A 23089-nucleotide genomic window follows, 5' to 3' on the forward strand; every position below is an offset into this window, starting at 1 on the left:
TCAAAATTCATCTTTTACGTTTCTTTAATTATGAACTCATAAAAATATTCAACAGTATCCTGCAATTACAAGAAAGTACTAGTATATATTTTCAGCATTTTTTCCACTTAACCAAACAATATATTTAAGTTTATTAGTGGTTAATGCTCAAACACCCTAAACAAAAAATTCCCAAAGCTATTTACATATTCTGATCAATATACTTAGCACTACAAAAAAATATGACCAAAACCAGAAATGATTATCTAGAAACATTTTGAGAATGGACTTGAAACTGATGTACTAATCAGCTTCCTTATTTTTTCTGAAGGAAGTGTTACAATGCTTGGGTAACAGTTTCTAAATGGCCCCCTTGTCTTCCTAATTATAGTTAGTATGTACAAAAAATATACAGCTACTGTATAACAACAAGCAAGACAAATATAAAACACATGTAAAACTTTACAGTTGTCAGAACTGCAGCTGCAACCATGATATGCAAGGGTTTTTTTTTTTTTTTAAGTGTAGTACCCACCCATCTTGCTCATATTAATTTCAGTATTAACAAGTGACCTCAAATGAAGTTATGAGCTTTCAGCATAGGCAGCAGTAGTCAAGTAGTAGACAAGTAGTCAGACTTATTGGGTTTTATTCCCTACCCTGTTTTCACTGACCTGCTATGTGGCTTTGGACAAAGTCATAATGCTCAATGTCTCAGTTTCCTCATCTTCACAATGGGCACATCAGTGATTCCCTATTATACAGGGATATTGTGAATTATTTTGTTCAGCACTTTGAGGTAACTGGATGAAAGATGTTAGGTAAGTACTATGTATTTACATAAAACAGAAAGAAAAAGCTTTTCATTGAAATGGGAGCTACATACATTAATTTTAGAACTTGACAGAAAAGACTGCATCCCTGAGCAGCTCATAACATTGGCTATTGTAGAAGTTCATGTCATTGCTGACCTGACAAGGAACCAGAGCAGCCAGGAGAAAGCCCCCAGTGCATAAAACAAATCTCTATTTGTTTCAGAAAACTGTTTTGGTTGAAGAGCCTTCAAGAATCTAGGGACCCTATACCTGTTTTAGGATTACATACTTCACCCTGTACTTAAGAACACACACAAAACAAATAGCAACTTGATTGACTGACATTTAAGCTGGAAGGCAGGAAAAAAATAACATGAACTTTAGCAACTGTATGTAACAGAGTTAAAAGTGTGTGTGGTGGGCAACTTGCATTTTCCCCATGAGGTTACAATTGTTTTTGTCCTCATCAGATGAGGAAATGAAACTGAGGTTATGTTTCCAAAGTTAGGTCTTCGACATTGCCTCACAGTATTGCTGCTATGTCAGCAAAGCAGATTTTAAAAAAACTCTATACCATGCAAAACACCTGTTAAAGTTGAAACTTCAAAGGTTATGTGCTAAAAAGGGTAAAGGACACTTCAATACACTTAAGATATTTGCTAACTTCTTTTTTTTAAGTCAGCGAGGCCCCATATTTAATGTGGTAAAATGCTGCAGCTCCTTTTCTGGTGATATCACACTTATAGTTTACATTTAATAGCTCTGGAGAAAGAAGGTTGCCTATGTAGTAAACAAGTCCCTTTCCAAATATCACATCTTTAAATAAAATAATTTCTGGTTTTATATACTCTAATACAGAAGGATTTTTTTTCCAATAAAACAATCTTCACACTAGGGTCCTTCCTGTTTCCTCTCTAAATGAAACAGTCTCTTAGGCCCTCAGGAGTCCTTGTTCCTTTGTAGACACCAGATAACACCCCTTTCTTCCTTCTGCGACACAAGGAACTCTTTCATCCAATAACCAGGCTAGGCCCTCCCTCCATTTTTTCCCAATGACCTGATGTAAATGTAAGAAAAACATGGTATTTTATTTTATTTTTCATTATTCGTCACATCCAGGAAATAAACATAAGAAAATGTTTTTTATTTTATTTTTTTAAAAACAATTGTAAAAAAGAAGAATGTAAGGAGTTCTCAGTGCCTAAATAACCCGGTAACCCTAAAGGTTAGTTGTGCTATACACAACTTAGTTGATATTTAATGCAAGCAAGTCTATGGAGACCCCTTTACTCAGACAAAAGGGTGAAACTGCAATTTGGACTGCTGTTAAAAAGACACTAAACTAGCAAAAACACCACTTTAGAACATTAGTACTGAGATCAAAGTGAGGAAATTCAGAATTATGGATTCCCTGTAACGTCCATGATATTAGAGTACAGATGATATAATTTTTAATCAGAGTGTTCCATGACAGTTGGCAGCATTATATACCCTACAACTAAGAAAATATTTGGGGGCCTGGATGATCTGGAAGACTAAAATGGATAACATAGCTTTGTGCTTCTAGGCCACACTCTAATTTGATCTAGGTCAAATCAGATCAGTAACTGAAGGTCATTACCATCTGAAGGCTCTTCAGTGGCATGTGCTGAATATGATGGCAGTCTGTCCAATCTCCTGTTGACAAATATCCAAATCACAAAATGATCTTATGTTGCCTGTTTCAGCAAAGAATGCAAAGTTTGAATAGATATGGAGACTTATGCCCTCTCATCATTAAAGGGGAGCCTTCCAGATCAATCAGTTCTGAGGCACATTGCAATGTAGTATGAGAAGGCTTGCACAATTGATAATTTTCTTTGTGTGTTCTGTAGATAAACAGAGAGCTTCAGTCTCCAGTGTTGCCAATCTTAAAACCATTCACAAGTGCTAAAGATAAATTTTGACTTACCTTTGATCATTTAGTTTCTATGACTTTTTCCATATTATTCCAGACAATAGGGTTATGCTTTCCACAAGAAGAGTATATATAGAGACCCAATCAGATTTTGTCATCCCTAAGGCAGGGGACTGATGACCAAGATATCAGTAGGAGATTCTTTCAACACCAGTAGTGTCTGAACGATGTATAAGGAAACAACTGGAACAAATAATTTTTAGGGAAAAAAAATGTGAGGTACTAATAAACATCACCATCCGACCTCTCATAATAGAGTAAAATGTTTTTAAATTAAGGAATTCCAAAAAGAGTGGGATGTCTAGAATAATGTGGAAGGAATAAAGGAATCACACAAACTAGATCAGATTGGTCAAATTTTACTACCTTTAATTCCTTTCCACATTATTCCAGACAATAGAAACTTTTAAAGCAGGTGTGAGGAAGATGACTAGATAATGAAAAAAATACTATTCAATTTCAGTTGAAACTACTGCTTGAAGAAACCTTAATTTGAAAGATGTATCAACTGGACATCTAGATTGTAGGGTCCAGAAAATGTATAAAAGCAAAGATCACATGGTATCCAGATAAGTTACAACAACTGATGCACGGGCCTTCTTTGCCCACGAAACTGCTATAGAGAAAGTAAACTGATCCTTAATTAATTCATGAATAGACTTTTGTTTAGCCACACAGGTCTGCAATATGCACTCTGAAATCCACCTAGATGCAGAAATGAGCTTTTGGCAACTTGTATCTTTTGAATAAAACAAAGTCTGTCAGAGTCAAAGCACTGACAAAGTAAATTTTTATTTTCCTCCTAAAATCTAGTTTATGTAGGCTTCTCAGCATACAGTGGGTTAACGCACTCTCTTGGTGAAAAGAAGAAAACTCTGGGGATAAATGAAGGAATTGTGCGTTTACAATACTAACTTGTCCTTAGAAAATGTAAGGAACAGCATGCCACATAATTTGAACATTATAACTGTAGAGCAAATAGCTACTAAAAATCTAGTCTGTATGGAAATAAAATAAAATGTTCTGAAACTTCTAGCAAATTAATTTAGAGCATTTAGCCCCACCAAGAATATAATTATATATGGATGGGAAACCATCAATATTCAGAACTTCTCAGACTGTCCCCAAAGCCACTGTCTGATCTTCACGGAACTATATGATAGTGTCTTACTCAGCCATTTTGGTCAGAATTCTAGAATGCCGGCTGGTGAACCATGAAGAGAACGGACTTTTTGCATATGACCCTATGCAGAGACCACATCATATTCTGTAGTAAGATAAAGCTGATTTTTTTGATCTATGAGGATATTACATGATCCTGGGGGACACTTCTTGGGTAACTAATATTTAGCAGTTATGCCTTGAGCAAAATCAGTACTGGACTGGGATGGCACAACAGGCCTTGAAGATTGTTTCCTAGTAACAAAGTGAATGGAGTTGTTATCCAGATGAACAGAGTTTCAAGACCTCTGTAGCCAGTGCAGAACTACCAATATGTTTACCTTCTTTGCACTTATCTATTTTTGTTAATGGTACTAGCTCAACCTCGGAGAAAATACATAAGCTAAGTGAAAAAAAAATCACTGGTGGACTCAGTGCTTATTTTCTGTCACACTTTTACCCATACCCTCATTGAAAGACCTGGGCACTTGACAGACAAGACGTGTTGCTATCTGATCTACAGTTAGTGCTGCTGAAAACGTACATCATTGAAAGTATTTTGAGACACACCTTTCCTAGAAAAGAAGCAGAGAGCACAAGAACGTGAGTTTACATCCATGTAATCACTAACTTGCTATGTTCCACCTGCCTCCGCATCACACTGTAACCATGCAGATATGTTGAACTGTTCCCAACATATTGATGGACATCTTCCTCTATGAAAGTAGCTGCTGTTCACAAAGTATGACAATCCATACGTATTCTCTAGACAGAGAAAATTCCATCTTGGTTTACTGTGAATTCAGAACACAATACACCTTGCTTCTTCCTAATGGCACTAAAGGGAACACACTGGTATTTCCACATATTTCTTTTTGGCCTAGTGCGAAATGAACTATGACTTCAATGTCCAAAAGATTTTGTACCCGGTCCTTAATGGTCAGACTCTTAAAAATAATCTCTGGTGACTTGAGAGTTGAATAAATTGCATAGCTGTGTTTCTAAAAATTCTTGAGTGAATCTTTTTGTTTATTATCTCCTTGTCCAGCACTTGTCCAGTGTTAACATCCTCACAGGCTTTTATGTTAATGACCCTTTGTCAGTTTGACAGGATGAATTAGCTGGATTAGGCTCCTCCAAACAAAGCAAAAGGGACTCTAATTTAAGAAGTGGAAGAATTTCTGAGAGTAAAAGCCTGGCCTGATCTCAAGTACCTGGAAACTGAGTTTACTGTCTTGACCAGTGGAATTACAGAACTGTTTTAAAAAAAACCCTGTACAGTGGTAAAAAGTTTATTTTTGGTAACAGTATAGATTCAAGGCCTTACTAAGTAAAAATTATTCCTTCAAAGGCAAGCTTAATAGATTTTGAGGCAGCAACTGCTCTCTCCAATTGTGTTCTCCTGGATTGTGTGCAATTTGGGCTTGTCAGATACCGACATGTCACTGTAAAAAATGTAGCGAAAACAGGCACATTCCCATGAAAATAAAGAAAAAATAAATCTGAAGAACTCAAATGTATATACTTATATATATTTTAGAGAAATCACTGCAAAAATACTGATCTACATGTAAACTGAGGGGCTTTTGAATAACAGCTTGTCTACATGTGGAAATTTACTGGCAGAACTATATCAGTATAATTATACTGCTATACTTATTCTGGTATACAGTGTAGTTTACACCACTACAGTTACAGCGGTTTATCTTATACCACTTTCAAAGTGACAAACTAAGGACTGGGGCTGTGTCTACACTGCCACTTTCAGTGCTAAAACTTTTGTCATTCAGGGGTGTGAAAAAACACCCCCCTGAGCGACAAAAGTTTTAGTGTTGAAAAGTGCCGGTACAGACAGCGTTTTATAGCCGGGAGCTGTGCTCCCAGCGATAAAGCTACCACCGCTTGTTCGGGGTGGTTTTTTCTTTTAATCCCCGGGGGAGAGCTCTCACGGCAATAAAGCATGTCTATACTGCCTATGTCACAGCGCTGCCGTGGCCGTGCTGTAACATGGGCAGCGTAGACATACCCTGGAAAAAGGCACTCTTATTCCAGAATAAGAATGTCCACCTGGGGAGTTATACTGGTATAATTATAGCAGTATAATTATACCAGCATAGTTCTGTCAGTAAATTTCCCCATGTAGACAAGCATGCAGTATATATGGTACTAGTTTCTGCTGCTCCCCTATGGACCTGTGAATGTCAGTGAGCATCTAGCATCTGCAGCAATTCTGCTACTGCACATTTTTAAGGTTTACTGAAGATCACTACAGGCCAGGAACACATAGACTTTCTAAAGTCAGCAGAAGCAAGAAAGCGTGGGGACTGTCCTGCCTAAATCAACAATTCTTCAAAAAAATCTGGCTGAAAAAAAATCAGCACATACATAGCATACTGCATCTGAGGAGAAATATATTTTTAACTGTTTATGTGAAGCAGAGTTAGTTTTTGAACTCAAGAAACTGCAACTTTCTATTTCAAAATTACATCTGTGACTGCAAACAGTTGGAACTGATGATATGCAGCTGATAAATTTCCTGTTCTTCTATAAGTCTGTAGCTCCCATAATTCATACAGGAGACTCCTGACAGATGAGGAGTGATGAAATATTTTTTTAAAGTTACAAAACAGAATTTATTTACAGTACATAAAACTAGAAGAACAAATAGAGCTTATTGTTGAGTGCTGACATCATACTACGCTCTGAACAAATACACAGGTAGATAATCTGCTCCCAAGAGATTACAGACAGCACAGTTCAGACCTATGTGATATATAGTGGATGACACAAGGTTGAAGAGAAGAATTCTTGCAGAAGTCATCCTTCCAAAGTTTTGTGAAAAAAGTATGCTTTAAGGAAAGATTTCTGGAGGAGGAAGAAGATGTTTGCCAGACATGAGGAATGCTGTTCAAAGAATAAGGAACAGGATAAAAGAGGGCATGAAGATGAGAGGAGAAATATAAGGAGTCTCAAGGAGGGAAACTTGGGAGGAAAGAGTAGTACAAATAAGACTTGATACTACACATAGGTGGAGTGGAGTTTTGTAGGGTCTTGGAAGGTGAAGAAGAAGAAGAAGAAGAAGAGAAGCCGATTTGAATTTGAAGCTGATGGTGAGGGGATGCCAGCAAAAAGGCTAGATGTGGCAAATGAGGACCAAGACTTAGAGGAAGATTTTCACACTGGGGATTAAGGAGGACAGATTTTAGAGAGGCTTCAAAACAGCCACCAACAGGATTTAAAAACAGTAGCAGCACAGGGAGAAGGACTGACATGAGATGAAGATATCACAGAGGCTAAGTGCCTCAGTCATGGGTGGATAATGGAATTGTATATGGTGACAGAAAAGGGAGGGGCAAAAGAACCTTTGGGAGAAATTTAGTTTTTGTCAGGTGGAGCTTGGGATAATGGTTGGACATCCAGGAGAAGACGGCTGAAGGAGTCAGGCATGTAAGACCAGCAGCACTGTAATGATAGCTGAAACAAAAGGAGTGGATAAAGTCACTCCGCGACCAAGGAGAAAAAGGAAAGAATCAAAACTAGAAGCCCAAGAAATATCACTGAAAAAGGGGAAGAAGCAGAGATGCAGAAGAAGCTGCTGGAAAAGGTGAAATCCAAGAGAGCACAAAGACATAAAAAGCTCAGGAAAAAAGCAAATGGAGCAGAAGGAAATAATTATCTTATTCAAAAACAATAGCTCAGAAGGACAAGTACAGAGAAGAGGATCTCAGACACACCCAGAAGAGACTAACGGTTGTCAGTGTCAGTGGTTTCAGTGGAGTGTACAGAAGCCAGATTGCAACAGATCCATTCAAGCATTAGAGGAGAGAAAGCTGAGGCAGCGCTTCAAGAAGCTTGGAGGTGAAGAGCAACTGCTCCCCTGTTGTAGAAAGAAAACCTAATGAAATCCTTGGCACCAATCCCCTACCCTGGCAATGAAGTCATCAGAAAACTGATTGGGTCTTCATCTGTGCAGGCTGAATATCGCATAACCCTATTGTCTGGAACAATATGGAAGGTAGCTAGAGGAAATAAAATTCACAGAAAAATATAAGCAGTCTGTCAGTAAATATATATGTATCAAGAAATAGACTCGTATGCAACACCCATACTACAGCATTACAATTTATAAAGATCTACAGGTTATAACTCATGTGACAACAATATGTGACAGGAAAGTGTAGGTGTTATAACACCTAGGCACAACAGAGCATCATTAAGGTTGCTATAGTAACCCTTAATTCAATGTCCTTGGCTTTAATTTCAATCTTAATATCAGTTTTGTTTCTTTTTGTGTGTCAACTGTGATGAAAGGACATACTGATATGGAAGAATTTCTGATTTTTTTCAGTCGTAACTTGATCAAAACAATTAAACTTGTAATTTTTAAGGGAATTTCTCTTTATATTTACACAATACATTATAGGTATACTATTAATGAATTAACAATTTAGACTGATCAAGTATGTGTTTATAAAGTTCAAAAAACCTTTAGTGCGTGAGTTGCATACTAAAATATTTGCAGAATTTTTTATTTGTAGGGCATGTTCCTCTTGGAAATGTACATTTTTAATGCTATAACACTATACACACACCACACACACTCAGTAGTTTAAGGTTTTGAAGGCAAAACACAAAATAAAATTCTTACCTCCAGCTACTAGTCCAGACTCCCCTAACTGAATAGCTACCCCAAAACCACCAAGCTTTACAGGTGCTGAATTCTCCTTTGAAGCAAGTAGCACGCAGTGTGGCTGAAAAGAGAAAACCCAGCAGACATGATTATAATACCAAAAAAAAAAATCCAACCTGCTTGAAGAACTGAAAATATCTTTGTAATATATTGAAAAGAAGCTTAAGTTTTTGTCTGTGGAATGGAGTCCACCTTTGGCATCTTTTTACCTCTTCATTTCAAACTTTTATTTTGGTACAGCATAAGCACCTCACCTCTTGCTGGTTTCCCTCTAGTCTTGCCTTAACACAGCAAGGCCTCATCAGGGCTAGTTGGTACTCACAGAGAACGCAGCCTGAAGTCATGACAATATGAAGAATAAGAACTCCATGAAAGTCTACCAACTTTTCCAACAGGATGTAGCTCTAGTTCTCCAGCAGAAACATCCCATCTCTGAGAGACCTTATGTTTCACATAAACAACATACAACCTTCTTTTGGAGCTCAAGCCCATCCCAACATAACCAACAAAAATTTCAACCTGCAAAAGGGAAGCAAGCTGCCTGTATGAGATATCTAGCAAACAGTGACCTTCGGGGAAAAAATAAAAAACCAACTCAGGTGTTGACCCGGATTCCTTGTATGGCATTTGTGCTTCTACTCTTCCACAATTCATACCAACAGTAATAATCAGATAGAAAATATAGGAATTAATCATATTATGTAACTATTTTGGGGCAGGAGGTTAGGGAATCTTTGTGTATCAATACAAAATTATATTTTATATATATATGCTCTTGATTAAAAAAATCGTGATTAATCTCAGTTTTAAACAATAGAATACTGAATGATTAATTTTGGATGTTTTTCTACATTTTCATATATATTGTATTCTGTTACTGTAATCAAAGTATATTATTTTTTATTATAAATATTTGCACTGTAAAAATGATAAAACAAAATTGTATTTCAATTCACCTCATACATGTACTGTAGTGCAATCTCTTTGTTGTGAAAGTGCAACTTACAAATGTAGATTTTTTTCTTTTGTTACATACCTGCACTCAAAAACGAAACAATGTAAAACTTCAGAGCCTACAAGTCCACTCAGTCCTTCTTCCTGTTCAGCCAACGCTAAGACAAACAAGTTTGTTTACATTTAGAGGAGATAATGCTGCCCGCTTCTTATTTAAATTGTCATCAGAAAGTGAGAACAGGCATTTGCATGGCACTTTTGTAGCCGGCATTGCAAGGTATTTATGTGCCAGATGTGCTAAACATTCCTACGCCCCTTCATGCTTCAGCCACCATTCCACAGGACATGCTATTGGCTGAACAAGAAGTAGGACTGAGAGGACTTGCAGGTTCTAAAATTTTACATTGTTTTATTTTTAATGCAGTTTTTTTGTACATAATTCTACATTTGTAAGTTCAACTTCATGATAAAGAGATTGCACTACAATACTTGTACTAGGTGAATTGAAAAATACCATTTCTTTTGTTTTTTTACAGTGCAAATACTTGTAATCAAAAATAAATATAAAGTGAGCACTGTACACTTTGTATTCTGTATTTTAATTCAAATGACTATATTTGAAAATGTAGAAAACATTCAAAAGTATTTAAATAAATGGTATTCTATTATTGTTTAACAGTGCGATGAATTGCATATTTATTTTGTGTGTGTGTGTGTATATATATATATATATATATATAGTGACAGGGTCAGGCCAGATGGCTACAGGAGAGTGATAGAAGGCAGCCATATTAACCCCAGGTTAAGGAGGTCACTTTTCCCTGGGTAAGGTAACAGGGAAGGTTCCAGAACAATCAGGAACTTTCTGGAAACAATTAAGGCAGACAGGCTGATTAGAACACCTGCAGCCAATCAAGAAACTGCAAGAATCAATTAAGACAGGCAGGCTAATCAGGGCACCTGGGTTTTAAAAAGGAGCTCACTTCAGTTTGTGGTGTGCGTGCGAGGAGCTGGGAGCAAGAGGCTCAAGAAGCTGAGAGTGAGAAGGCGTACTACTGGAAAACTGAGAAGTACAAGCATTATCAGACATCAAGAAGAAGGTTCTGTGGTGAAAATAAAGAAGGTGTTGGGAGGATGCCATGGGGAAGTAGCCCAGGGAGTTGTAGCGGTCACGCAGCTGTTACAGGAGCCACTGTAGACAGCTGCAATCCACAGGGCCCTGGGCTGGAACCCAGAGTAGAGGGCGGGCCCGGGTTCCTCCCATCCCCCTACTTGATACTGGAGGAGTTGAACTGGCCTGTGGGTTCCACCAGAGGGGAAGGATCTGGCCTGTTCCCCGATCCACCAGGTGGATCAGCAGAGACTGCAGGGATTGTTCTTCTTCCTTTCCCCATGCTGGCCAGTGATGAGGCTAACTGAATGAACGGCAGATTTGAGCCAGGAAAGTGGCCAAACTGAGGACTGCCGTGAACCTCTGAGGCGAGCAAATCCGACAATAAGCGCAGGACCCACCAAGGCAGAGGAGGAACTTTGTCAAAATATATATATATTTATATAACCTGCTATGGAACAGCAGGCAGTACTTAATACATCTAGCTAAGTTTACTCCTGGGGGAATCTTGTGCCATTGAGCAATGCAAAATTTGCACAGAATTAATGTCTGAGCACAATTTTCTCCCCTCACCCTTGCCACACAAATGGAGCTGCTGGCCGCCACTAGCAGGCCACTGGACCCAGCAGAGCCCAACTCCACAACAGAAGAAACTGCCGCTGGGAGGGGGAGGGAGCTAGAGGGTTCCTGGAAGCTGCAGTTCCCCACCCTTAAGGAAGGAGGCAGCATGAAGGAAATTCTATACAATCCTGGAACCCAGCATTAGGCTGTTTCTCCCTCAGGATCCCTGGGATTTGGGAGGGTAGGGGATGCGAGTGTCTGGGCTGGGGGGCGGCCCTGCAGCTGAGCTCTGGAGGGTATCTGGCCCCCTGCCTGGGCTCTGGGAGGGAGGGGTCAGAGAAACAGGAACTGGTTTGTCATACGGGTTTCTTTAACTCTCTATTTCTGGGGGAACTTTTGTGTGTGTCTGTATTGTTACAGACATAGTTGCTGACAGGTATTTTGAAATAAATAACCTCAATAATTGAAACTGACGTGATTATATAGTGTTATGTTGACAAATAAAATATGCAGAATTTTAAAATATTGTGTGCAGAATTTTTAATTTTTTGGTTCAGAATTCCCCCAAGAGTACAAATTCCTCCACAAGCACAATGAACCCTTGGAGCATTTTTTGCGTCTCCTCACAACTGTCAAACCAATCATATTAAGGTTAGCATGTTTAAATGGATCAATGTCAAAACTACATATTGCTTTTTGGAGAATAATTTACTGCAGAAATTGAAAAACTGAAAGCTATTGATGAGCAATGTCTCTATCCCTCCGCAGCCCGTTGGGTGATTTTGGGGTTTCCAGGAATGTATTGCCAGATGTACTTGGCCTTGCTCTCTTATACCAAACTTCTGGAAAAGGTTGGAACTTGTATAATCAATAACTGACAGGCTTAATTAATGTTAGTGCCACTGCCATTAATCTGCTTAAACCTCTGGCACAAATGGAACAGATCTGTTGAATAAGAGGACAGTTTGTTACAGTCATTTTTATTGCTCCAGGTGTATTTTAATAAACTAACTATGGAGTATTTATAAGTCATCATATATGGTTACAAGGAACTTGACCTCTTGAATCTGGAAGAGTTGCTACACAACCTCCCAATATGCAAGGCTGAACACACTATAGATGAGTGCAACTATGGAAGAATCTACTTTGGCCAGAAACACATCAAGGACTAATTACATGAACATTACTTTATATTGGAGGCTCTCTTTGATAAAGCTCAACAATTTCTACTACATTAAAATATTCTGTTTAATTCAGGATCATATTAAAAGAAAACCACATGGTAGAAAACACCTTCTTCCATATCCCAGTCAATAATACAAGTATCACCCTACATTCCCCAATCCCTTATCCCTGGGATGTATTTCTATATCAGTATATGATAAAAAAAGATGTACAAATGTGCTTCTAATGCTCTCCCATGGTTTAGTTGTTAAGAAGTAGTATAAACTATATTACAGCTTATTCAAAACAACCTTCCTATGTGACTACCAAAACCCATTAAACCAAATGAGGCTCTGTGCTACCTTTGTGGTTTCCCAATTCTGGAATCAGTGAAGGCCAAAAAACATCTTAGAGCAGCTTCAGGGATGTTCTAAGTTGTGCCTGGCTGCCCATGGTCCCAAGAGGGCTGCTCTAGCAGCTGGGGATTGCTGGAGTGCAGTGATACTGCAGACATGCCCTCTTATCCCTGGCTACAAAAACCATGTGTTGGAAGAATCTCCAGATAGCTCGTTAAATGACCATTTCAGCCTTTTGGCACTGGAGCAGCAAAAAGGAGCCATATTGGCAGAGAACCTGAAGCACTCTCTCATAAATCCTATGAATTGTTTTATATAAAACTCAAACTCTTAAGAAAAAAATAGTAGCCCCTGATAAGAAGATATAGCTTCCTAATTAGCCTAACTGAAAGCTGAAGAATCCAGAGGCAGCTCTTGACTCCCACCCAATCAAATTATGGATGTGGTATTGTAGTTTTTGATTATCAGAATTTTGGAGGCAGATACATCCAAGCCAACAGCACCTTAATTATTTTTCCAAAAGGAAGCCATCAAAAGTTTCTAGACAAAAAACAACACATACAGAAAAACTGATTAAGATTTGGCAAAAAACAAAACTACTATTTTAAACCGAGACTCAATTTTATAAGCTGTAAAAACAAAAACAAAAAAAAACAAAACAAGAAAAAACCTTTGCCAGAAACATCACCACAGCAACACGGGAAGTTTATCTAGCTGACAGTGCTGATTCTTATCACAGAGAAGTTTTTTCTATAGCTTTCTAATAAGACATGCACATTATCTTCCTCTTTCCTTTTAAAGGGTTTTAGAGAACAGTCAGCAGAAGAGGTCCATAAGTAACCAGAAGGTGAGTATTTCCCTTTTCATTAAAGATATACTAAATCAAATTTCAGATGAAATATAGATTATAAAAGGTACTACTGACCATTCAGGAACTTAAAACATTTAGTTACAAGCCTCAAAGTTTAAGTAAATTATGTCTGATTTGATATCTGTGATAGTATTTGTCCTGGCAGCTGAGAAGAACTTTGATTGCAATACTTATATAACTTGCTTAATATTCACTTCTCTATTTTGCTTAAAAACTAACTATATAAATCATAGTATCAAGGTTTTTTCCCCCCATGAACAGAGCTTAAATTAGCAAAGTGAAAGATGGTCTTGAAAAGTACAATTGAAATAAACATACTCTCTATTAGATCAAACCTACTTCTTTTACAATAGTTTGTGGCCTAAGTAATGCAGTCTGACAACATCATTTTCAGTATATTACTTACTATTATCATAAGAACAGCCAACATGGTATACAAAAATATATTAGATCTTCCATTCAATTATTCTGAATCTTTCAAGTGTACATATTTATGCATGTTATTAGCTCTTAGCAATATTCAGATTTTTTCTTCTGTATTATATTGTTGCCATCTGCACTGTTAAAATTGTATCCCATATTCAATTACAGCCTCCATTTTCAAGAGTTAATACATAAATGAAAGTTTACTGTAAGATGGAATTTGGGATACCTTCCCCCCCCACTGTTACCCCCAAAAATCTGTTGTTCTGTTAGAGTTATAAGAATACAAACAAGTGTAAAACTGAGTTTATCAAAACCAAAGATCTGTCTTAAAAAAACAAACCCTGAAGTCAGTGAAGCGGTCATTTACTCTGTGTAACCCAGTACTTTAATTTCCATATTTTGACAGATGCTCTTATGCAAAAAAATCCAAAACCAAAAGAACCCATGAGCACTCCAATAAATTAAAGTAAGGTCAAAAGAGAGACTTAACAGACTAAATAGTTTCATTAGCAAAACATGTAGAATACTGAAATATATATACAAATCAGATACAAAAGTGAAGAAGTTAGTCAATTACTTATTTGATGAAAGGTACATCATTCTATTATTTTCATTGCTGTTTTGCCCCTTCAGGAAAACACTTATTTTATGCATTTCTGTTAAAAATATCTTTTTTAACTCTGTGAAGCCGAGGCTAAGCCTCTGTCTTCTGGTTTTATTGTGATTTCCTGCCCCGCAACAAACTCAGAATTAGAGATGGTATGAAAATAACTCAGCACTCCATGGAACAAATTAAATATACACAACAAAATAAAAAATTGTAAGTATAATTTGTCTTACCTCTCCCTCACAGAAAGTGTTTTTCAAACAACATACAAAAAGAGTTATATTTTAAAAAGTAATTACAACGTAACTATAAATGAATTTTTGCATGAGTTTTGTTTCAGCATCTGCTTTTGCACACTCAGGGGAAGTGTGAAAAGAAGAGGCTATAACACACAAGTGCCTCAATAATTTTGAAATGTGGTTGAAAGTTCTTCTGCACAACTGACTGTACTTAATAAATTATAGATAGTTGTATTTGTTACTATTGTTGCTGCCTTTAAAAATCTATAAATAATTTGATTTAAGACTGTGCCTATGACAAAGTAATGTAACATACAACGTTAATATCACAGCGAACAATTCTTAAGTATTTCCCTTTGCATCCTTATAGGACAGTGTAAGAAAGCTCCAACAGACTATGGACGCAACATCAACTGAGCTCCCGAACTCTTCTCCATACAAGGAAGTCTTCTGGAGTTACCAAACTGAGCTAACCAGAAACTTCTCTTCAGAAACCCTAAATGCTACTGTCTGTTCCATGGAAGAAGGCTCATTGTCTCTTGTTTTCATCATTTTTTACTCCATTATTTTTGTCATTGGATTGGTTGGCAATATTATAGCCTTGTTTGCTTTTTTGTGCATTAATCACAAAAGAAATTCTATCCAGATTTACCTGCTTAATGTAGCCATTGCAGACCTTCTACTGATCTTCTGCCTCCCCTTCCGTATACTATATCATATTAACAAAGACACATGGATGTTGGGAATGATTTTCTGCAAGATTGTTGGAACGCTATTTTATATGAACATGTACATTAGCATCATACTGCTCGGATTAATTAGCATGGATCGTTATGTAAAAATTAACAAGTCTATACGACGTCCAAAAATGTTAACAGCTACACGAAGCAGATATATCTGTTGCATATTGTGGACAATTGCAGTAATAGGACTCATAATTATAGTTGCTCAGTCTGCTAAGAGGGAAGAATACAATTCGACCATGTGCTTCCATTACAGAGATAAACAGAATGCAAAAATGGAAGCAATTTTAAACTATATTCTTGTTATAGTCTTTTGGATAGTTTTCTTTCTACTAATACTTTCATATGTTAAAATTGCGAAGAACCTTCTGAAAATTTCCAAGAAAAGAGCAGATTTTCCCAATGCCGGAAAGTACAGCACCACTGCAAGGAATTCCTTCATTGTACTTATTATTTTCACCCTGTGTTTTGTTCCATATCACATATTCCGATTTGTCTACATTACATCACAATTACAACACACATCTTGTTACTGGAAGGAGATAATTCACAAATGCAATGAGATTATGCTTGTATTTTCAGCTTTCAACAGCTGTTTAGATCCAGTTATGTATTTCCTAATGTCCAGCAGTGTTCGTAAGACTGTATGCCGACTTATTTGTAGAAGACTTCATGGGGACTCAAGTCTGAGTGACAGTATTTCAGAAATGAAACCTGGGCAATCTCGTCATGATACTGCGATTACCATTATCCCCCATTCAAGCTTTTTAAAGAAAAATTCCCTCATCTGATTGCTTAAATATAATGGACAACCACTTCCCAAAAAGACAAGCAGATAATCTACTAGATAATCGACACTGGATGTACATGGGTACAGGAATGTACAACAATACAGAGCTGGTAATACTGCTTGAGAAAAGCCTTTCCCCCCCTCCTTTCCTTCCTTTTTTACAAGTATGGGAGGTCATACTTCAACTGCTTAAACAAATTAAAAATGATTTTTGGTGAGAAAGAGCTTAACTTTATTATTACAAATCAATATGAAGTTTGAAACCTTCATTTAAAGATTCATTTAGGACAGGATTAATCTACAGCACTTTCTTTCAGAAACAAATTTTTAAAATGGGACCTTGATGTGTGCGCAAGAAGCTTTACACACCCAAATACTTGGTATACATTTATTAGCACTACTAGCTATACACATATGATAGGATGAATTTTGCACAAGTAAATCTTTACCTGTATCTAATTCAAACCAACTATGAAACAGATGTATTACAGATTTTATAAATCCGTCTTTGAAAAAAATATATTTTAGCAGGCTTCAAAAATAAATCAGCATCTTAACTGCACTTATTAAACTAACCCTTTCAGCAAAATGTATCCTACTCTATTATGAATGTGGCTTACAAAGAAGGTGAAAAACAAGACAATTATTAGTTCATTTATTGGAAAAGTGTGCTTTATATTTTGTTTATTAAGCAAAATTAGAATATTCAACTACTGATTTTGAAATCCTCTAACAAGCCTTCTAGAACCTTCATGATGTTAAACACGAATCTTAACTCAGGGGGGAAAAAAGTGAAAATACAGGAAAGTATGCAATTCACATTTTGAGGTGTTGGAAGGAGGGGGATTATCCAAGATTTGTTTCAAAATTCTATTGACAAATCTAATAATTTCAAAACATACATGCATGCCAAAATCTCAACAAGGATAAGAAATTCAGAATGAAAGACAGTTATATAAACTGTAAACACAAAATTAAACTATTGTGGATGTACAAGGATTTGAAATGAGCAGTGTTTTGTCAGTTCTGGTCTCTGTTCAACCCCAATCACCTAGGTTTTGAGGTTAATATCTACTTGTATATTTCCAAAACCATTTATTTCAAATATAATACCTCTATGGCAGAGACCATGTCTTTTCACATGACTGAAGTATCACACTCACCAACGATATTATGCAAACAACAATCAAATATTAAATGTGGACTGCATACTGAATAGCCCAATTCAAGATTAAAACCAAGCAGATTTATGCAGTTAATGTGTGCAGGCTGAGTAAAATTTTTAACAAAGTTAAACTAGCCTTGATGACTAGGGTGAGTGAGGGAGGGAGCTGGACAAAGAATGGAACTTGAATCTCTAATGTGATAGGCCACAATACTGGACAGGCCTGAATTTTGTTTTAAACTCTAAAATAAAGGGTCAAATCCTGTAAAATTTGAGTAACTTTATTCAAGTGCGTAGTTGTACTGAAGTTGATGAAAACACTCATGTGACTGCTCACTACATCTTTGCAAGACTGGGTCCTAAGGCATCTGTCATAAATATAAAGGGAAGGCTAACCACCTTTAAATCCCTCCTGGCCAGAGGAAAAAACCCTTTCACCTGTAAAGGGTTAAGAAGCTAAAGATAACCTCGCTGGCACCTGACCAAAATGATCAATGAGGAGACAAGATAATTTCAAAACTGGAGGGGGGGGGTAAACAAAGGGTTCTCTCTGTCTGTGTGTTTTCTTTTGCCGGGACCAGAGCAGGAATGCAGGTCAGAACTCCTGTAAAGGGTTAATAAGCAATCTAGTTAGATATGCGTTAGATTCTGTTCTGTTTAAATGGCTGATAAAATAAGTTGTGCTGAATGGAATGTATATTCCATTTTTGTTTTTTTTTGTAACTTAAGGTTTTGCCTAGAGGGATGCTCTATGTTTTGAATCTGATTACCCTATAAGGTATTTACCATCCTGATTTTACAGAGGTGATTCTTTTACTTTTTCTTCATTTAAAATTCTTCTGTTAAGAACCTGATTGCTTTTTCATTGTTCTTAAGATCCAAGGGTTTGGGTCTGTGTTCACCTATGCAAATTGGTGAGGATTTTTATCAAGCCTTCCTCAGGAAAGGGGGTGTAGGGCTTGGGGGGATTTTTTGAGGAAAGACATTTCCAAGCGGGCTCTTTCCCGGTTATATTTTGTTACACGCTTGGTGGTGGCAGCAATAAAGTCCGGGGACAAAAGGAAAAATAGTTTGTACCTTGGGGAAGTTTTAACCTAAGATGGTAAAAATAAGCTTAGAGAGTTTTTCATGCAGGTCCCTTCATCTGTACCCTAGAGTTCAGAGTGGGGAAGGAACCTTGACAGCATCATGTTGCATGTCTAAACTTGCATGTTTTCAATACTGGGGAAAATCCTGGTTCCACTCAATGGCAAAACTCCTATTGACCTCAGTGGAACCAAGATTTCACACACTGTTTCTTTTACATTTTGGACATCACTTTAGTGTATTTCTTCTGTGAATCTATTATTGTTCACGTTTGCTGCAGCTGGATATAAATGTATTCACTAAACCACGATTACTGGTAACCGTATATTATTACATTTCAAAGCTGTGGGTATCTTTTGTATCTTCTTTAGAAATAATGTGATTCTTATAATTTTATGTTTTACTTACAGTCTCAACATTTGCATTTTTCTTGAATGTTTTAACATATACAAATAATATTTAAGATTGATTTTAGTGTAGTTCCTGAAGGATTCTTATAGCAATTTCTAATCTGCTTTTCAGAATGTATAGAAATAATGTCAATAAATAATAATAATAAATAATGGTAGACAATCATAGCTCACAGTTATGTCTTCGTCTATAAACCAGCAGGTCACATGGTCTCCTTGCTCTGTTTCCACACTCTAGCCTATGAGCCCACAAGAAACTGCATCCTTCTCTCTAGAACGCTCAAAAATTAAAACTACTTATACATTTCTATTTCTTTTCTGACCAGAAGTAGCCAACAGAAACTACAAATGAAATGAAAAGCAAAAATAAAATGTTCAGTTAAGTACAGATTGAAAGTAGGTTGTATTTCCCTACTCACCAGGCATGGAGGGAACTGAACAAAGAAACAATTTTTTTTATTTTTTTTTAGAATATATTAATTTAAATCCAGAAACCTCATTCAAAGGTTACCATCAATAGAATTAATGTTACCATAATGGTACATTCTGGGATATCTTCAATGAACTAAATAATAGCATGAGAATTCACAAATTTTCAATTTGTTCTGAATGTCACCTTTGGGGAAAGCCAAAATCAAGTGGAAAAGTGCTCTTGATTATAGAAAAACTGCTTTACATTTGTTTTTGTAAAGCCATCATCATTAATTTTGTTATTGTAATACTGTTTTGTAAAAAAGCAAGTAATCACTCTGCAATCAGGACAACAAAAATATTATTCAGTTTTGAAACTATAAGAGCCTATCAGATGTAATGGTGAGCTTTTTTGTTTTATTAATTTGTGTGTGATTTACTTGTGAAAGATGCTGTTCTGGAGACTGACATTGAGTATATATAGGACAGGTACAGAACAGGCAGCAGAAATTAAACTTTTCCATATTGTCCTACCAAATTATGCTAACCTGGAGTTATCAACTTTGTGAGGTGGAGGTAATTCAACCTTAACACAACCACTATGTTAAGATTGCCAAAAGTTTCAATAAGTGCTATTTTATTTGTGACTTTTGTGATGTACAAATTTGTATACTGGAATCTGATCGAAGACCATGAATGTATTTCAATCAGGCCATTAAATATAGAGCTGTGTGAAAGCTGATTTTTGGTTCGCTGGAAGTTCCGAAAATTTTGAAAAAAGAAGTTGTTTTAGATTCATCCAAAATCAATTAAAATTTTTTTTTCCAGTGAACCAAAAGTCTAAAAATAATTTTTTGGGGGGTTGAATGCAATGTTTTGTTCAATCCCAAACTGTTTTGTTTCTGAGCTTTTAAAAATGTTTTTGTATTTTAATTTTTAAAACAAATTTCAAAAAGTCATTTTGAATAAAAAATCAAAATGTTTAGTTTAAAGAAAATACCAAAATGATTTTTTCCCACTTTTGTTCTGACTTAAACAATTTGGCAAAGTAGACAACTTTGAAATGTTTCCCTAAACCCAAATCTGCATTTTCGATCAAAAAAAGTTGTGGCCAAAAAACATCACCCTGTTCTAATTAAAAAGACTTCTGATAGTAATGATGTTGCCCAATGTTGACCTTGGTTAGATTTTAACCAGTGATCTTGTTTAAATTTTTTCTATTACGGTGTACTAATAAATCTTGGAAACTTTAAAGTAAAGGTAAACATACAAATCTGTACTTATTTCTTGATGAATATTATGTGTTTGTTGGTATTGCTTTTAAATAAAATTCCAATTGTTTTGTTTCTTCATTTTAATTGTTAAAAATTTACATTTATACAACTTTTTTCATTCTAGGGGACCACAAAGTACTTTACATGCTAGTACATATACACACAGAGTATGAAGTGGAAGGTAGCAACTTCTAAACAAAGAGACAAGTTGACATTTTTAGGCAGGAAGTGTCTACCTTATCCCATTAAATCGGAAGAGAATTTCAGGTAGGCTATAAGCTTCAACGTTTTCCTCTTCTTGGATTGAGTTATATCAGTTTGGACGGTACAATATCATGCCCTGCAAATCAACCTTGTGAAATAACAACAGATCCTGAAATAACATTGGATATCTGTGGAAAGTTACATCATGATATCACAATCACATTTCAAAATGCCTTTATATAATGTGTTTGATGCACGTTTATTCTGCTGGACAAATTTCTATACGTGACAATCCAAGCAGGCAGATGTAATTACTCAAATTGAAATTTGGCTAAGACACCAGGATTATTCCCTCTACACCTGTGAAATGTGCCACATGAAAAGAGACTTGAACATCAAGTAGTTTGGACCTCTATTGTACGTTTCATCCCAAAGATGGCAACCAATAATATGAGTGGGCATTGTACAATACCCACTCCGTCACCCTTAATCATGCTGAGCAGTACACGGATTTCAATACCACTATTCTTGAAGTACTATTCCTTGTAACTGCCAGATTGTGACACCCTCACTGATTTCAGTGGGATTCCTGCAGATGTCTCTATATGCATTTCATGGGCCTCAGGCTGCTCTTCTATTGAAGTAAGTGGCAAATTTTCCATTGATTTCAATGGGTGCAACATCACGACTACGTCTCAGCCTCTCTCTAAATTGTGTAAATACACATGTACTCTCACACTATATACATTACACACACATGGAAGGTAAGGAAGGAAACATTTGAGTGTATTCCACTTTGGGCCCATCAAACTTGACAAATCCTTTAATAGCCTAGCTATTCTAAAACATATTGAAAGACCAACCCTAAGCAAAGTATTTTCAAAATTTAAGGAATAAAGGCCAGGCTTGAGTTATCAGCACATAAAAATGTTTTGTTTTCATGCCCCATTTAATTGCACTCCTAGTTTTAATTTGTAAATTGGTATGTTTTCTGGGAGGAGAATATGGGAGAAGTGAAATGTTAAATATACTATTGAATCACCAGAATAATTAAGAGTTGAAGTGAATAAGTAACTTCCCCTAAACAACAGTGAATTTAGTCTTGAAACCCCCAAAAGGAAGAACAGTCTTGCAGCACTGTTTTCAGCAACAAACAAATAGGGGCAGATCACTCCCTGCACTGGGAAATTCCAGCAGGGACCTAGCCTGAGACTACCTTTGAAATTATACATAGAAAGGATGCATGTGCTGCACAGTATGGAGAAGCTCCTCAGAGAAGACGCTACAGCCTCACTAGACCAAAATAAATTTCTTGCATATTCCCTGCAGACGCAGTGGGAACAATGTGCATTGTAAACCTGCCAGCCCTATCGCCACCCCCAACACAAATCCCTGGATCAACTGAGGGCTCGCCATAGAGTCTGGGCAAGGGATGAAAAAACCACAAATATAACAGGGCCCCCGCACCATGTAGACAGGGACAGATGACTTGCACAGATATCAGAAGGAGAAGGCAGCTCTTCAATTCCCAGAGCACCGGAACCAGAGTATCACCATCAGAAAATTAAGTACTTTCTCTCTCTCTCTCCTGGCTGGGTGTAGGGAGCAATTCTGCCTGGGAGTAGGGACCAATAGCACTTGAAACTCTGCAATGTTACTGGAATATGAGAAACAGTTGAACTGACCTTTTTTTAAAAAAAAGTTTTATTAGGGCTGTCAAGAGACTAAAAAAATTAATCGCAATTAATTGCACTGTTAAACAATAATAGAATACCATTTATTTAAATATTTTTGGGTGTTTTCTACATTTTCAAATATATTGATTTCATTTACAACACAGAATAGAAAATGTACAGTGCTCACTTTATATTTATTTTTGATTACAAGTATTTGCACTGTAAAAAACAAAAATAGTAGTATTTTTCAATTCACCTAACACAAGTAGTGTAGTGCAACCTCTTTATCATGAAAGCTGAACTTACAAATGTAGAATTATGTACAAAAAGAAACTTGCATTCAAAAATAACATTTAGAGCCTGGAAGTCCACTCAGTCCTACTTCTTGTTCAGCCAATCGCTCAAACAAACAAGTTTGTTTACATTTGCAGGAGATAAA

The 23089-nt window shown here is 36.6% G+C and overlaps 2 protein-coding genes across 20 annotated transcripts in view; one reads left to right on the forward strand and one right to left on the reverse strand.

Moving 5' to 3' along the window:
- Positions 1–23089, reverse strand: part of CASK (calcium/calmodulin dependent serine protein kinase) — a 420858-nt gene that overhangs the window by 149008 nt on the left and 248761 nt on the right. For 15 of the 18 annotated variants that reach the window (XM_037902700.2, XM_037902680.2, XM_037902719.2 and 12 more), the window contains one exon: positions 8561–8663. In XM_037902700.2, the coding sequence (XP_037758628.1) occupies positions 8561–8663 (103 nt within the window). Of the gene's footprint in view, positions 1–653; positions 703–2745; positions 2866–8560; positions 8664–23089 lie in introns of those variants that run through there. The other 3 variants (XM_043538106.1, XM_037902725.2, XM_037902730.2) reach the window with 3 other exon arrangements.
- Positions 13442–20848, forward strand: GPR34 (G protein-coupled receptor 34). Of its 2 annotated transcripts, XM_043538108.1 has the most exons (3): positions 13527–13595; positions 14734–14865; positions 15262–20848. In XM_043538108.1, exon 3 carries the CDS (start codon positions 15289–15291, stop codon positions 16423–16425), a length of 1137 nt encoding a protein of 378 aa, XP_043394043.1. In that variant the 5' UTR covers positions 13527–13595; positions 14734–14865; positions 15262–15288; the 3' UTR covers positions 16426–20848. The 2 variants fall into 2 exon arrangements, with proteins under 2 accessions (XP_007064523.1, XP_043394043.1); XM_007064461.4 differs by lacking the exon at positions 14734–14865 and having other exon boundaries at positions 13442–13595.

This window comes from Chelonia mydas, chromosome 1, assembly GCF_015237465.2.
Source record: "Chelonia mydas isolate rCheMyd1 chromosome 1, rCheMyd1.pri.v2, whole genome shotgun sequence".
NCBI classification, from domain to species: Eukaryota; Metazoa; Chordata; order Testudines; family Cheloniidae; genus Chelonia; species Chelonia mydas.

Excerpts from the sequence above, each read along its gene's own strand:
- GPR34 (XM_007064461.4), top strand. The coding sequence starts at position 15,289 with ATGGACGCAACATCAACTGAGCTCCCGAACTCTTCTCCATACAAGGAA.